We start from the raw sequence: 16,795 nt of genomic DNA, 5'->3' as shown, positions 1-16,795 counted from the left end.
ACTATGTCTTATGATAATGTATGTCGTGAGAGAACATTTAAAAATAAGAGAGACAAAGGTAAAAAACTGGAACCAAGATGAACTAAATCGTGGTACATACTGATGGGTTCCAAGTATTCTTTGCAGCCTGTTTTGAGAAAGAAAGAGATCATAAACTTGCTCCAGAGACACCCTTGCGATATTAGACTAGCTATGTAGCTGTGTTAAACCCTTTCTCTTAAGATACCTGAAACTGAATTCTCATAGGGGTTTATTCTTTAAAGATTCAAAGTGAAGGCATTTCCCCCACTGACTTTTATAAAAGTACATAGTATTTCTGTTGCCCATTTGTGAGCTTCAGAAAGCTATTCTTTTCTTCTATTCGATAAAGACTTTTTAACCTTTATACAGAAAGTGGCGAGTGTAACAACTTTTTAGACTGCCTTCTAAAATAGATAATATTTTTCCTTAAGTTTCTAGAGCTCTTGCAATTTACTCTTAAAATCTTCCAAATTTTATACTTTAATAGAATTTATTCTTATTTAATGTAACTATAGTTCATTACTTGTGTGGTACCAGTAGTCAATTTTTATAATTCATACACTAACAGTTGGTGTTACCTCAAAATATTAAGATCATAATTGATATTTTTCTCATACAAGAAATCCTGCACAAAACCACTGGAACAAAGAGAATAGTTAGGATATACCAACTGTGTTTTGTAGAGTTACATAACTGGTTTTAGAGCAAAGTTTTTTTTTAACTTTGCAGAATTGGGGAGGGTAGAACATTTCTTTATGTTAACTGTGCCCTATTATCACTGTACTTTTGGTTATTTTGTTTTCAGAGTACTGTGTTTTTCATGTGTGTTTGTTTTCTGTTTAGCCTCGTCGTGGCCGTAGCATGTCGGTTTGTGTTCCCCATCTTTCTGCTGTTCCCTCTCTATCCCGCATCTCTCCCAGTGCTCCTTCTACCCCACCACCAGTGTTGTCTGCACCTCTTTGTCCTTCCCTCCTTCGGACTGCCCCTGAGGAAACTTTTGCCGAAAAACTCTCTAAAGCATTGGAGAGTGTCCTGCCTATGCACTCTGCCTCTCAGCGCAAGCATCGACGCTCCAGCCTGCCTTCCCTCTTTGTCACTACTGTATGTAACTGTAAACTTCCTGACAAGTGAAAAACTATTACCAATGAATACATCCAGGCACGGAAAAATTGGTTAAAAAACAAAACTAAATGATTAGTTTGGTTAAATGTTGGCTTTTAGGATAACAACTATTCCTATAGAAAGCATTTTTTTTTTGTAATAAGACTTTAAATGAGAATAAAAAGCAAGGAGGCAATGGAAAGAGAATGCTATATAGTTCTTATTATACTTTATCTCCCATTGATAAAAGGATTTGCATTTTCATATCTTAGTAAAAAGTGTGTATTACTCATTATTAACTCGTTATTAGCCTAATCAAAAGTAGATTCTACTGAACATTATCCAAATGTGTTCTCGCCTTAATTTATTCTTAAGGGATACAACTAGTTGAGTCCTTTGTTTTTTAACCAGTCAATTGAGGAGTAAAAGTTTATTTTAATCCAATCATTTGTGTAAAATGATGTCAGGAAACTAAAAAAGGCTGTTCCCTCTTTGGGAAGTGCTTTTCCCCCCAAAGATTATATAAAATGGGGCATAGACTAATCAATAAAATGTGAGCATTTGATACAACATACTCTTAGCAGGTTGAGGAAATGGCTCAGTGACTAAAATGCTTGCTGCACAAGCCTGGAGACCTGAGTGCAGATCCCCAGAACCTATGTAAAGCTTGTCACAGTAGTTCACATTCATAATCTCAGTGTTCCTGTAGTGAGATGGGAAGTGTTAACAGACTCTCCAGAATCTCATGGGAGCCAGCATCAAACAATAGAGACCTGTCTCAAACAAGTTGGCTAGTGAGGGCTAACACCTGAGGTTGTTCTCTGTCCCCTACACCATTTTTGTGTTGTTAATGATTGAACCTGTACCTTTGCATATGCTAAGGAAGCACTGCATCCCTAGTCTAAAACCAGTATATTTTTAAGAATTCTATCCATGGTAGAGAATTATGTGCATTGTATTTGGCAAGCTAGGATTCTAAGTTCAGTCTTAAATTCTGGAAACAAAATTTGCTATTAAATTGGGTTTGCTATTATCTTAAAATATCTCCATTTCATCTAATTTGTCACAATTAGAGAACTCATGGTGTTCAACCCTTATCAATGATCAGGAGAATGATTTTAACACGTTTTTATAGTAAAACTATTAATTATTTGTAGTTTTGGATACAGAAGGGAGAAAACTAATCATTTATCCTTTTGTTGTCTATTTTTAAAGGCAGTGTCTCATTGTGTAATTGATCAGTTTAGCCTTGTACTCAAAAATCCCCCTGCCTGAGCTTCTTGAGTACTAAAATTATATAAATATGTATTGACTTGTTTTATACCATCTACTAAAAGTATCTTCTGATTTACAGCATTATAAAATTTTTTTGATCATCTACTGTTAGTTGATGAAAATAACCCTGAGGCCTCTAATAAACTAATACAGCAAAAGTATGGAACAGTAGCTTAAATTGAAATAGTAGGATTATTTGTTGTTCTTTAATATTCTGACTTTAACTCTTTCCATTAATAAAACTTTCAAGAATGAACACATTTATTATAGATGAATGGAATAATCAATCACTTAGGAAGTTTAATTCATGCCTTTGCTTTGAGAGAGCAGATTTGTGGGAAAACAGCTGTTTTTCATTTAAGGAAGTGCCAAAGATTGACTTTATTAGCCCTGGATGTATTTAATGGATTTTTGCTATACACGTAACTTCCAAAAGCATTGTTAGTTATTAAAATTTTGGTGTGGCCACGTCATGGGGTTACACAGTACTATCCAGCTATGCATGTCTAATGTAATTTCACTTATTGAATGTATGAATTACTTGTCTTATTCATGTTGATACAGCCTCAGTCCATGACGCATCCGTGTGGGGGGACCCCAACATACTCAGAATCACAGATATTTTTCCCAACTATTCATGAACGTCCAGTTTCTTTTTCACCACCTCCCACCTATCCACCGAAAGTAGCCATTTCCCAACGACGTAAGAGCACATCCTTCCTGGAAGCCCAAACTCGCCACTTCCAACCCCTGCTGAGAACTGTTGGCCAAAATCTTCTTCCACCTGGTGGCAGCCCAACTAACTGGACACCAGAGGCCATAGTTATGTTGGGTACTACGGCCAGTAGAGTAAATAGAGAGTTATGTGAGATGCAGGTCCAACCTGTGTTTGAGCCAACCCAGATTTACAGTGACTATAGACCTGGACTAGTGCTGGCAGAAGAAGCTCACTATTTTATTCCTCAGGAAACAGTATATCTAGCTGGGGTGCATTACCAGGCCCAGGTGGCAGGACAGTATGAGGGTATTTCATACAACTCAACATTATTGTCAAGTCCTATGAAACAGATACCTGAACAGAAGCCAGTGCCTGGGGGCCCTGCCTCAAGTTCTGTCTTTGAATTTCCATCTGGACAGGCTTTCCTGGTAGGACACCTTCAGAATTTAAGATTAGATTCTGGATCTAGTCCAGCATCACCCCTCTCTAGTATTTCTGCACCTAACAGTACAGATGCTACACATTTGAAATTTCACCCGGTCTTTGTTCCTCATTCTGCACCAGCTGTGCTAACTCATAACAGTGAGAACAGAAGCAACTGTGTATTTGAATTTCATGCTCAAACACCAAGTTCCTCTTCAGGAGAAGGAGGTGGAATTTTACCTCAACGTGTTTACCGAAGTCGACAGGTTGCGGTGGACTCAAGTCAGGAAGAACTGCCTCCTCAGTCAGTTGGATTACATTGCCATCTGCAGCCTGTTACTGAAGAACAGTGTAATAACCATGCCCCAGAATTGACCGTTTCTGTGGTAGAGCCTGTGGGACAGAACTGGCCAATAGGAAGCCCAGAATATTCCAGTGATTCCTCTCAAATAACTTCTTCAGATCTCAGTGATTTTCAATCACCTCCCCCTACAGGGGGAACAGCTGCATCTTTTGGCTCTGACGTCTCATTGCCCTTTATTCGCCTGCCTCAGACAGTATTACAAGAATCCCCACTTATCTTCTGTTTCCCCCAAGGAACCACAACTCAGCAGGTCTTATCTGCCTCACATTCTTCAGGAGGATCTACACTCCATCCACAGGTTATAGGAAAACTTTCACAATTCTTTTAAACTACCCTTTTTGCATCAGTGCATTTTAAGTTTTCTATCTCATTTCCCTGAATCGTGGATTTATGAGGAATGTTGTTTATTTTCTTAATAGAATTTCTTTTGTGGTTGTCAATACTTGTACTTTATATAAAGCAGAAACTACCTGGTTTGCCTGTGATTTTAGTTGTCAGAATTAATGACTAATCTCTGTGTTGAAATTTACCATGGTAATGAAAATGCAATTGATTATTTAGATACAGTAAAATGATCTAGTATAATTCCTTCCTCTAAATAAGTTTTTAAAAACTAAAAAAGTAACAATAAAGCAAAAATGGGAAGTAGTGAAAACTTTGGTGTCATTTTAAGAAACACAGAACCTTTCATTATAAGTAGGACTTAAGAAAACACCTCTTAGGAGTTTGGCATAATAAATGAAGAAAGGGCAATTTTGAAACGGTATTAATCAAACCACTGTATTAAGGATCCAAATAGAGCATTAATCAGTTAAATTAAGGACTATATCAAATTCTGTTGGCTATTAACAGTATAATAAAATTTGGGTTTTGCATGAGTTTATAATAATGGGTTGCAAAGGCCAGCAGCAACAGTAGTGTCGCGGGCCTTCTTCTTTCAATACATTAAAAAAATGCAGTCACACACATGAGCATACATACTCATACAAATATCAACAGAGACACAGAATTAAAGAAATCAGTGATGACTGTCTCATACTCTTTAGCTATATCAGTTACGTGGAGTAGTGGTAAGAAGCAGAAGGACCCAGAAACTTAAGTAGCATTGTCGAGTTGTATGCTCGTATTATCCTCCAAGCTTTGCAAAGAATAAAAATTTTAAGAAAATAGATTATTTTAGTGGAGTGTGATACATCCATGTAAACTTCAAAGAGCCTCTTGTAAATTGAAGTGAAACAATAAAGCCTTTTCATTTCCTTAACATATGTCTATGTACATAGTATATATGGATTCATTTCCTTAACACATATTCTTGCACTCATTCACAGTTAATTTAGACTTCTCATTCATTGTAATAAACTGCCCAGTTTCTTAGACCCAACATGGTTGACATTCTCTGGGTTGGTCAATCCTTTGTTCTGAATGGGATATTAATGGTCATTATAGAACTTTTAGGTGCATCTCTAGAAGTAGCAACAATTTCCCCTAGTTTTGACAATTAGAGTGACTTCAGATATTTCCATCTGTTACCTGGGACAATCATTACATACCTGTTTAAGAGTTGATTTTTATCAGATCTTTACTTTTTTTTATCAGTTACAATGACTATAAGAAATAGCAAAAAAAAAGTAAGATTAGCATTTTTGAATATGGTTTTTTTTTAATTATCCAGATTAAAGTTTTTCATGTTGATATCTTGCCACCATTGTCCTGTGACAATTTTATTATTGAATGTAACTGTTCAAGACAGGTAAAACTTTAGCCAACATTAATGGTAGATTTCTAACATCAGTGTATTTGTGTTTTTGCTTGTTTGTTTTTACCTGAGATGTGATTTAAAATGTTCTGTCTTGTACTATACTACCAAACTGATTTTTCATTTCAATGGAGCAGTCTTCTCAGGATCTGAAGTATTTATACAGAAGTCTAACCTTCATGTGCACAAATCTTCTCTAATTTGTGTTTGCTTTTTTTCTTCAGGCACAGGGGCAAAGCCAGGGCCAGCCATCGAGTAACTTAGCAGGGGTTCTACCTACACAACCTGTCCAACATCCTCAGCAGGTAAATAAGAATGTTAATCTGCTACATTGTGTTTTAGCAGTGGTTAGAAGTTCTGTTTATGTCCTTCATGTTAGATTGCTGATATAAATGGCTTACTAAGTTTTGGGAGATGATTAAGTGGCATAACATTTCAAGCATTTAGTAGTATTTTAGGAAATCTTTTGTTTTGGTTAATGTATATATGAGCAATTTACAAGGTATGTGTTGAAATTTAGAAGAATTGTTACATAATTTATCTGCCTTCTTAAGTAATTTTTATTCATAAGGTAAACCATACAAAGAAAATTGTTTAAGAGCATGTATTGTTCCCATCTCTAATCTAACTCCAATTCCAGGGGATCCAGTGCTCTCTTCTGGCCACCTCAGACATTAAGCATGCATGTTAGGAACTTAAAATATAAAGAGCACAACTGCTGCAGGAAGTTGTTTTGTTTTGTTTTTTCAAGACATGGTTTCTCTATGTAGCCCTGGCTGTCCTGGAACTTGCTGTGTAACTCAGAGATTTACCAGTCTCTGCCTCCCAAGTGCTAGGATTAAAGACGTGCGCCACCATGCCCATCTGATTTTTTTTTTTTTTATTAAATTTTTGACCTGGAAGGTTTTGTCCCAGAATATCCGAGGAATTCAGGACGTGAGTTTAAAAAGAACCAGACCTTAATAAAATGGCTAAAGTGTGTGAGTGACTCAATGAGCTTAATTAGTGTTAATTAGCACAGGGGGTTATTTATAGAAACATGGAATATTTTTCAGTGGTGTAGAAAGTGAAGAAAGTGATTCCCCTTCATTCCTTCCCCCCAGCAACTATTAGCTACTAGAAGCCAAGATTTCTACAACAATGAACTTGTTCCTAAATAGTTACACTGCTGTTATTCAAAAGTCTATATTATCTGTTACCAGGTTCCACAAAATGGTATAACCACTGAAAATGAATGAAATTCATTCTCTGTATAAATAGAAATGTCAGAATAAGTACAAATAAATTTGAACAATCTAAAAAAAGAAAAAAATTGAGAAAGTGTTAAATGGTTGATTATAGTGGTGGAGAAAATTCAAATAAATGGACCGTTAATTATTCTTTTTTTTGTTTGTTTGTTTGTTTTTTGTTGTTTTTTTTGTTTTTCGGGACAGGGTTTCTCTATGGCTTTGGAGGCTGTCCTGGAACTAGCTCTTGTAGACTAGGCTGGCCTCGAACTCACAGAGATCCGCCTGCCTCTGCCTCCCGAGTGCTGGGATTAAAGGCGTGAGCCACCAACGCCCGGCAAATTAATTATTCTTTTGTTTCCATTTTAGATATTATTATAGCATATCTTAAATTTAATAAAAGTAGTCAAAATTATGAACCAGTTTGTATAAGAGGCATATGTAGTCTAATATATCTTACTTTTCTAGAGTCTCTTGGGTATTAAGCAAGCCAAAAATTCAAGCTTTCTATATTGGTGACTTTTTTTTCTTGTTATAAAATGAGTTATGTGGTAGATATTTAAAAAGCCGTACTTACCTGGGTTCTGTGTGAGTGGATGAATACAAAGAAGAAAAGGACCCTTCTCTACCATGTTATTACAGTAAGGAAAGAAGTACACCTTATCTGAAATGTAGTTTATCTTGTGGCCTATTGGAGCATTGTAAATGAAAAATGTTTTCACCCTGATTTGTTGTTGTTTTCTTATGTTTTTATCAAGAGTTATAATGGAGAGGCTAGAGATATGACTCAGCAGTTGAAAGAGTTTACTGCTCTTCTGAGGGCCTAAGTTCATTTCCCATTCCAAACAGCTTATAAGTGCCTATAATTCCAGCTCTAAGTGCTACCCTTTTCTTACCATTGTGGTCACCTGTACATATGTGTACATGCACAGAAATTATAAAAATAAAGCTTTAAAATGGTATGATTTAGCCGGGCGGTGGTGGCGCACACCTTTAATCCCAGCACTCGGGAGGCAGAGGCAGGCGAATCTCTGTGAGTTTGAGGCCGGGCTGGACCGACAGCCTCCAAAACAATACAGAGAAACCCTGTCTCGTAAAAACCAAAAAAAAAAAAAAAAAAAAATGGTATGATTTATATTAACGTGGTGCCTCCCAATATTTATGGCTAGCTATAAAGAAGGTTGTGGAAAAGATAAGCATGTCTTCCATAAGAGCATGTACAAAGCCTTCAGATACTTACTCATATTCTGTTCGCCCTGAGAATCATGTTTATCATCATTCAGCTATGTCCTTCCAGTCAATAAAAGCTATTTGAACTGGTTTCCATGAAGCAAGTCTAGGCAAAGCATGATTCACCGCTGTTTGGCTGATCTATTGGTCATTAGCCAGTGTGATTATGCATAAGCAGATGGCATATACTTTTGGCTTACCAAATATACCATTTCTCAGAAACAGTACTCTAAGGTACTATTGACATACCTGTCAGTTGTCTTAAATAAGTTCATAAAAGGAAAAAGTACCCCTTTATTCCTTCTCAACTCTCAACCAAGTAAACCTTGGTGTATTGTTTTGTGGGGTTTTTTTTCCCTTTTGACAGTCAAATAAGATGTATTAGCATGATTGGCTCTGAGGGAACCTAAATAATGTAATTGTAAGCATAAAATGTAGACTATCATTAGTTCTATTTTCCTGATGGGAAAGCTAAAATCTGAGAAGTTTGGGAAACTTTCTCAAACATATGGCTTCTAAGAGGTGAGAACATTTTAAATCCAAATAATCTTTCCCCACAGCTCACCATATCACTATCACTCTGTTGTGTCTCTAGTAGAAAAGTAGACATCTTTTCTGGTTGGAAGGGGTATATCAATAAGACTTTATAGAAGAGATGATATGTTGGGCCCCTGTTATAAATCAGACTCTGGTATAGCAATAAAGAATATCCCAGGCTAAGGGCGGAGGGATTGCAGTTTGGAACATGTAAAAGGAACATAGAAAAGTATGGGACAGAAACAAATAAGCCTTCAGTTTGGTTTAAGGCGGATCTTCACTATTTTAGAAATATTTACATCTGTATGTGCTTATGTTTGTACAAGTGTATGTACACATATATACACCTACACCCTTGATTTGCCTAAATCATTTTGACTTAACCAAAAGATAAATTTGTGAAGGAATATGTTCAGGAAAGAATTGACTGAGTCAAGATTTTTATGTGAGTCTCCATTCTTAATGGGAATGAGAGAGAGACAGGCAATAGCATATGCCCATAGGTAAAGACTTTTCCTCATACATATTTTTTGGTAGAGAACTGGTAGGTATGATTGTATACATTTGTAAACTGAACGTTCCAGAAGCTGTGACAGGAAGATTATAAATTTATCCAACCTGGGGTATAAAGAGTTGAAGATGGCCTAGACCTCTACCTAGTGATAACACTATCTCAAAAAAAAAATTACCTCATACAAACTTTCCTCAATTCCCTTTTATGGAGCTCTCTCCTTTATTTTGAACAACCAAACAACTGAAAACCACTAATGAAATAAACAAAACAAATGAAAACAAATTACATCTTTGTAGTTGGACTTTTCTTTCCTACCAGGCAGTTCTCAAATAACCACACAGAGACTTATTGTTAATTTAATTATAAATGCTCGACTGATATCTGGGTGGTGGTACGTGCATTTAATCCCAGCATTCAGGAGGCAGAGGCAGGCAGATCTCTGTGAGTTCAAGGCCAGCCTGGTCTACAGAGTGAGGCCAGGACTGTTACACAGAGAAACCTGTCTCAAAAAGTAAGCAAATAAATAAATAAATGCTCAGCCGTTAGTTTAGGCTTTTCTCCAGCCAGTTCTTACAACTTAAATTAACCCATTTCTATTAATCTATGCACTGCCCTGATGCTGATTTACCTCATCCATGAACTTACATGTTAAGTCTGGCTTGAGACTTCTCAGACTCCACCCTTCTTCCCAGCATTCTCTCTGTTCTGAATATTGTGCCTAGCTGCCAGCCAGTCAACTTTTTATTAACAATTTTTACAGTGTACAGAATGATTATTCCACAGCATTTCCCCCTTTTGTCTAAATAAAAAAAAAAAGGTTTTAACTTTAACATAGTAAAATTATATACAACAAAAACAGTTTGTATTTGGCAAATTTAGAGAAGATACTATTTATATTACCTTTGTGAATCTAAAGTTTTATTCCTACTTTTTTTCATAACTAAGGAAAACTTCAAGACTAATTATTTAGTCTTTAACTCCATCAAAGACCCCAGCAGAAGCCGGGCAGTGGTGGCGCACGCCTTTAATCCCAGCATTCGGGAGGCAGAGGCAGGTGGATCTCTGTGAGTTCAAGACCAAGCCTGGCCTACCGAGTGAGTTCCAGGACAGGCTCCAAAACAATACAGAGAAACCCTGACTCAAAAAAATAAAAAAAAAAAGAGACCCCAGCAGAATGTAATGTTGCCTAACAACAGGGACATCTGGATGCCTGGACAGTTGTCCAAAGTTCTTCTGTAACTTTGAGGCATCCAGTTTTGGCCTATAGCCCTAGTATATCTGACAGACACTTTTGAGAAGCAGGGAATCTCAAGGGACTATCCTACCTTTTCTCGACCAAGTTTGGCAGTCACTTCCTTTTGTATCCTACTGGTCTTCTGTCAGTAGTCAAGGCAAGGGAAGTTTCTTGCCCAGTGACTAACTTTTGCCACATAGACAGCAAACTCCATGTGGAAAGGTTCTTCGATGCCTATCATCTCATCTGAAATGTCTCACTGTCATGAAAAGCATTAGGTTATTTTAAACACATTAAATGCCATATTCTGTAGGTCTTTGAAGTGTTTGGAGACTGTCTAAATATATCTGTTTAACCTTAAAAACATACCTAATATGACTACAAATCTGTATTTCTTAATTACATGTTACATTTTTAGATGAGTTTCATAAGCACAATACCCCAGACAAGAGTAGAAACATAAATATAGTATAGCAAAAATAACTTAGTTTGTATTAATAAACCAAAATCCATCCCAATGTAAAATGTTTTTTAGATTAAAGTAAATCCAATAATCTACCCTTTTTTCTTATCATTCCTATACCATATCCCCCTCTTTTCCTTTAAAAAGAGATCTTTGAATTTTTTTTATTTATTTTATTTATTTATTTTTGGTATTTACGAGACAGGGTTTCTCTGTATTGTTTTGGAGACTGTCGGTCCAGCCTGGCCTCGAACTCACAGAGATCCGCCTGCCTCTGCCTCCCGACTGCTGGGATTAAAGGCTTGCGCCACCACCGCCCGGCTGAATTTAATTTTTATGAGCTTCTTTTTTTTTTTTTTTAACTAAGACCAGTAACAATTTGTAACCAGACACACTTAAATGATAATAAACATCCATAACCCATATGTTGGAAATTTGGTCATCTCTCTCTAGACTACTTCCTTACTGTCTGGGGTGTTAGGAACTTTGGGGGATCCTGAGAAAATTCAGGATAATGGCTAAGTCAAGTCTTGCAGAAACCTGAGGAAACTGTAACAGAGGCGTTTTGAGATGCTAGATCACCTGGGCCATCTGTCTTAAATGATGTCTGTTCCCTTGCTCTGAAAATATATAAAATTTTAAAGGCAACATACATTTTTTCACTACTACAAGTATAGACTGTTGTACACGGCTTAGCCAAAGACAATTGTTTTATTTTTGAGCAGGTAAAATATACGTTACTTGTTTAGTCATTTTTTTTCTAGGACAGCCAGGGCTACACAGAGAAACCCTGTCTTGAAAAATTAAATACTAAATTAGTTGGTGTGTGTTTGTGAATTTTTTTGTACCTTATATATGAGTGCACATTGAGGCAAAAGGTCAACCTTAACTGTCACTTTCAGGAATGCCAACCACCTCCTTTGAGACAGTCTCTCATTGGCTTGGAACTCACCAAATAGACTAGACTCACATACCAGTCCCAAGACCTACAACTAAGATTACAAATGTAGAGAGGTTGGTGAGCACGCCAGTATACCCAACTTTTCCTATGGGCTGAAAGGGGCGGGGTCCAAATTCAAGTGTTCATGCTTTCAAAGTAAACACTTTACCAACTGAGCTATGTTGTCTCCATTCCATGAAAGTCTTAAAGCCAAGTCATAAAGTTAGAATATTACCTGTTTGTAACAAATGTTGTTAGTATGAGGGCTAAGGAACTATTGGACATAATTAAGTAAGGATTTCTTGTTTGGGTGAAGACCATGTTGGAGAAAACTAATGGGAGTTCAAGTATTACTTACTATTTTTTTAAAGACTGGTGGGTTGTTTTTTTTGTTGTTTTGTTTTGTTCGTTTTTTTGTTTTTGGTTTTTTTTTTTCTGTGTAGCCTTGGCTGTCCTGGAACTTTGCCCTGTAGGCCAGGCTGACCTAGAACTCAGAGCTCTGCATGCCTCTTCCTCCCAAGTGCTGGGATTAAAGGCACCTACTAACACCACTGGCAAATTACCTTTGTGTTTGTATGTGTGATTTTTTTTTTTCTTTCAAGATACGGTTTCACTGTGTAGCCCTGGCAGTGAAAAACAAAAAACTTTTTTTTCTTTGCAACAGGGAATACAGCCCTCTGCTCCTCCTCAACAGGCAGTACAGTATTCACTTCCACAGGCAGCATCTTCCAGTGAAGGCACTACTGCACAGCCTCAAGCTCCACAAGTTTTGCCTCAAGTGTCAGCTGGAACACAGGTAAACTCTAATTCCTGAAAAGATGCTACAAATGATATTCGTGTACTTTATCCCTTCACACAGATTTCTGTTTTCTCTTGTAATAGTGAAAAATCTGTTAAAATGGAGTAAAAAAAATCCCATTATACACATGTATTTTTATTATAAATTGGTACATATCAATAGTAATGACAATGTAAAAATACTGAAATTTGAGGATTGTAGGTATAAAGTAGTTAGAAGTATTGAAATTAATGGGTTAAATGGAAATCTTTTGATAACTGGGCCTTTGACATTCTCTAGATTTGTGGCAGCTAAATCTGCTGTTCTAGGTCTGCAGCTATATTTTATTCTCATGTAAAGCTCTTCAATGTTTTCTCCCTCACGGCATATAGATGCTAACTCATTGTGTTAATTAATTTTTTCATCACTGGCAAATACCTAAGAAAAGTATTGTAAGGAAGGAATCATTTGTTTTCTCGTATGGTTTAAGAGGTTCAGTCCATCCATGATTGGCAGGCCGTAATTCCTTTATATTGTAGCAGGAGATGGAGAAAGGGTTATAGATGAAGGAAGGATTATGGCATAAAAAACTCTTATTATGGCTGCCAAGGAGCATAGAAGACGCTAAGGCCAAGATACACCTATCAAAGCCCCACCTACCCTGTAGAAGGCATGTTCTTAAAAATAACCTTTTATCAACTTCATCTATGGACCATTTGTAGATAAATGTATATAGCATATTATTGTCATCTCAACTAAAATAATAGCAGCTGTAAATGCACTATTGTTTTATTTACTACTGAGTACATCCTGACATAAGCTCTTAACTTTTACATGTATCTCAACTTCTCAGATTTTTAAATGACACAGTTTTAAAATGATAAGTGATTAAATCCTAGAATCAGTGAGTTATGTTAATTATACCTACTTTTATAGAGCCATTTTACACTTAAAACTGAGACATAATATTGATGAAGTCTAATTCCACCAGAAAGAAATTTGATTTTAATCATTATAATAGCAGTCATAGATTAATTGATTGCAGACATGCTGATGGATCATGGTATGTGATGCATGCCAATAAATAAAGCTAGGTGGTAGTGGCAGATCTCTATGAGACCATCCTGGTCTACAAAATGAGTTCTAGGGCAGCCAGGGCTACTACACAGAGAAACCCTGTCTTGAAAAACAACTTAAATAAACAACAACAAAAAATTATGTGTTCTGATACAAGTCTGGAGTCTTGGCACTTGGAAGCCAGAAGCCAGAAGAACCTAAAGTTTTTAAGTCCAGTCTGGGCCACCTATCAAGCTTCAGGAAAGTCTGAGTTGCCTAGTGAGATCAAAAATCAAAAAATAAACCAGTAAGGAGAGAAGAGATAAATCCTTGCTTGTGAAAAGATCCTCTTCTTTGCCAACAGTGAAGCATAACAATTTTTCTACATTAAAAGGTTTAGAAATGTTAGACACTTTTACTAGCATATTTCTCTCTCCTATCCTTTCTTGAAGGATGTATCAGGTTAATTTATACTAATGTATACAGGATTTTTTTTTCTTTTTCTTAACTAATAATGTAAATCTTGCTTTTGGCAGCTTTGCTTTTAAACAAAAAAGTCTGTTTTGTTTTCTTTGCCTTCCCAGCTTCCAGTTTCCCAGACAGTACCAACTATCCAAGGCGAACCTCACATCCCAGTTTCTGCACAACCCTCAGTTGTTCCAGTCCACTCTGGTGCTCATTTCCTTCCTGTGGGACAGCCACTTCCTACTTCCTTACTCCCACAGTACCCTGTCTCTCAAGTTCCCATATCAACTCCTCATGTGTCTACAGCACAGACAGGTTTCTCATCCATTCCTATAACAATGGCTGCTGGCATTAATCAGCCTCTGCTCACCCTGGCTTCATCTGCTACAGCATCTTCAATCCCAGGGGGATCAACTGTAGTTCCTAATCAGCTTCCAACCCTTCTGCAGCCTGTGAATCAGCTGCAGAATCAGGTTCACCCACAGCTCCTACAGCCAACAGTTCAGTCCATGGGAATACCAGCTAACCTTGGACAAGCTGCTGAGGGTCCACTTCCCTCTGGAGATGTTCTGTACCAGGTATTGTGTTAGCCAGTAACTCAGAGGGTATTAGAGTGTTAAATTTTTATGGCAGATCATTAAGAATTTGAGGCAGGACAGGTACTCGTTGAGTGTCAGAGTAACAATAACAAAAGTTGACACTCTGAACTAGACAAAATAAAAATAACAAAATTCTGAAAAAGGATGAAAGGCTAGGCATGGTAGTGTGTGCCTTTAATCCCAGTACTTGGGATGGCAGATGCAGATAACATTTTTCTGTAAGTTCAAGGCTAGCCTGGTCTACATGGCAAGTTCCACGTTAGCCAGGACAACATAGTAAGAGCTTGTCTCAAAGAAACTAATGGGGTGATACTATTAAAGGATTCCTTACACATTTTTGAAGACACAACTTAGAAGAAAAGTTAGGCTAGGCGTTGGTGGCGCACGCCTTTAATCCCAGCACTCGGGAGGCAGAGGAAGGCGGATGGGTCTCTGGTCTACAGAGCCAGTTCCAAACCAGCCTTCAAAACAATACAGAGAAACACTGTCTCGAAAAACCAAAAAAAAAAAAAAGAAGAAGAAGAAGAGGAAAAGTTAACGCAGTAGTCAGGGTAAGCTAGATAAACCTGGATATGGTTAGTGGTAGTATTCCAGGCTGCTCTTTTTTATGTTGACAGCTTGATGTTAAGAAAGTTCAGGGTTTAGATTTAGAGGATTAGCATTTCATAATATGACTGATACCTGGGAGATATTTTTGCATTCTTCCATGTTGTAAATTCTTTCTGTGAGGAATTAAATCTTCAAGTTTTGCTTAAATGATCTCTAGGATGGGGAAATCAGTTTAAAGTATAATTGAAAGAGTACCATTTTCCAAGTTATCTGCCAGTTCATTCTTTAAATTACAAGAAAGTGGGGCACTGTTCTTTGCTTTGTGCTTTTTTTCCTCTGCCCCCTCATCTACTGATTTGCTAATTTGATGTCCCAACCTGCACTAACTCACGTTCCTCATTTCTGTCACAGGGCTTCCCATCTCGACTGCCATCACAGTACCCAGGAGATTCAAATATTGTTCCCTCTTCCAACGTGGCTTCTGTTTGCATCCATTCTACAGTCCTAGCCCCTCCTCCTATGCCCACAGAAGCATTGGCCACCCAAGGTTACTTTCCTACAGTAGTGCAGCCTTATGTGGAATCAAATCTTTTGGTTCCTATGGGCAGTGTAGGAGGACAGGTTCAAGTGTCCCAACCATCAGTGAGTTTAACGCAACAACCCCCCACTACATCCTCCCAGCAAGCAGTTCTGGAGGTAAATGGAATTACTGCATGTTTATGTGGAAAACATCTATAAAAATGGGGGTTCAAATAGCAAAGATGATATAGGTTCCCTTGATTTAGAACTCATTTGGAGACTGTCTAACTTCTAAATGACTTTTTCTTACAGCAGAATGAAATGCCAATGTGGGGGCCTTGTTGCCACTGGCTGTTCTGTTGGGAAGTGAGTTTGCCTTAGAGAAGATTAACACTATTAGAACTTCACTTCTCTAGCTAGTGCGTTAGCCATTGTTCTTCTCCTTCCACAAACTCTTGCCATTGGCAGTTCATAAGAGTATCTTATCTCGCTGTGCTCCCAGCAATCATTTTTGTTCTACTAGGATACAGTTCTGAATTCATCTCTGCATTTTGCTCTACCTGCCCTATTGCACACTCTGGTAAGATGCTGTCTGCATGGCAAATTGTAGTTTCACAATGCCTAGAAAATAGGTTGGCTGACTTCACACCAACAGTCTGTATTAGAAACTACTAGCTTTGGAAACTTATTTTGAAAATGTAAGCACACTGTTTTTAGAGTTTGAATAATAAAGATTATTAGTGTCTTCATTGCTTCTAGGACTCATAGAGGGGTAACAGGAAACAAAAAGGGAATGTCTTAGGAATGGTGAATGATTTTTATATACATACATACACAATAACTGCCAAGTTTTGAGTTATCCTCTCTATTCGCAGAGTACTCAGGGAGTCTCTCAGACTGCTCCTCCAGAACCAACTCCAATAACACAGTCACAGCCTGCCCAGCCTGTCACATTGGTTTCATCTGTAGACAGGTAGGTAAACTAAAAGAACACGCCTTTGATTGAGTAGTAGGCAGGATGATATGA

The 16,795-nt window shown here is 37.4% G+C and overlaps 1 protein-coding gene across 14 annotated transcripts in view; it reads left to right on the top strand.

Annotated features, from left to right (window-relative positions):
* The window catches only part of Wnk1 (WNK lysine deficient protein kinase 1), a 109,230-nt gene that overhangs the window by 63,499 nt on the left and 28,936 nt on the right, over positions 1-16,795 (top strand). For 9 of the 14 annotated variants that reach the window (XM_013110353.3, XM_040737421.1, XM_013110352.3 and 6 more), the window contains exons 9-13: positions 5,883-5,963; positions 12,467-12,598; positions 14,221-14,679; positions 15,661-15,945; positions 16,644-16,741. In XM_013110353.3, coding sequence (XP_012965807.1) covers positions 5,883-5,963; positions 12,467-12,598; positions 14,221-14,679; positions 15,661-15,945; positions 16,644-16,741 — 1,055 coding nt within the window. The remainder of the gene's footprint in view (positions 1-5,882; positions 5,964-12,466; positions 12,599-14,220; positions 14,680-15,660; positions 15,946-16,643; positions 16,742-16,795) is intronic. The other 5 variants (XM_040737426.1, XM_013110355.3, XM_021224753.2 and 2 more) reach the window with 3 other exon arrangements.

Source organism: Mesocricetus auratus, unplaced genomic scaffold (genome assembly GCF_017639785.1).
Source record: "Mesocricetus auratus isolate SY011 unplaced genomic scaffold, BCM_Maur_2.0 Super-Scaffold_100676, whole genome shotgun sequence".
Classification (NCBI taxonomy): Eukaryota; Metazoa; Chordata; class Mammalia; order Rodentia; family Cricetidae; genus Mesocricetus; species Mesocricetus auratus.
Note: the sequence above shows the minus strand (reverse complement) of the source record. Positions and strands in the feature narration are given on the sequence as shown.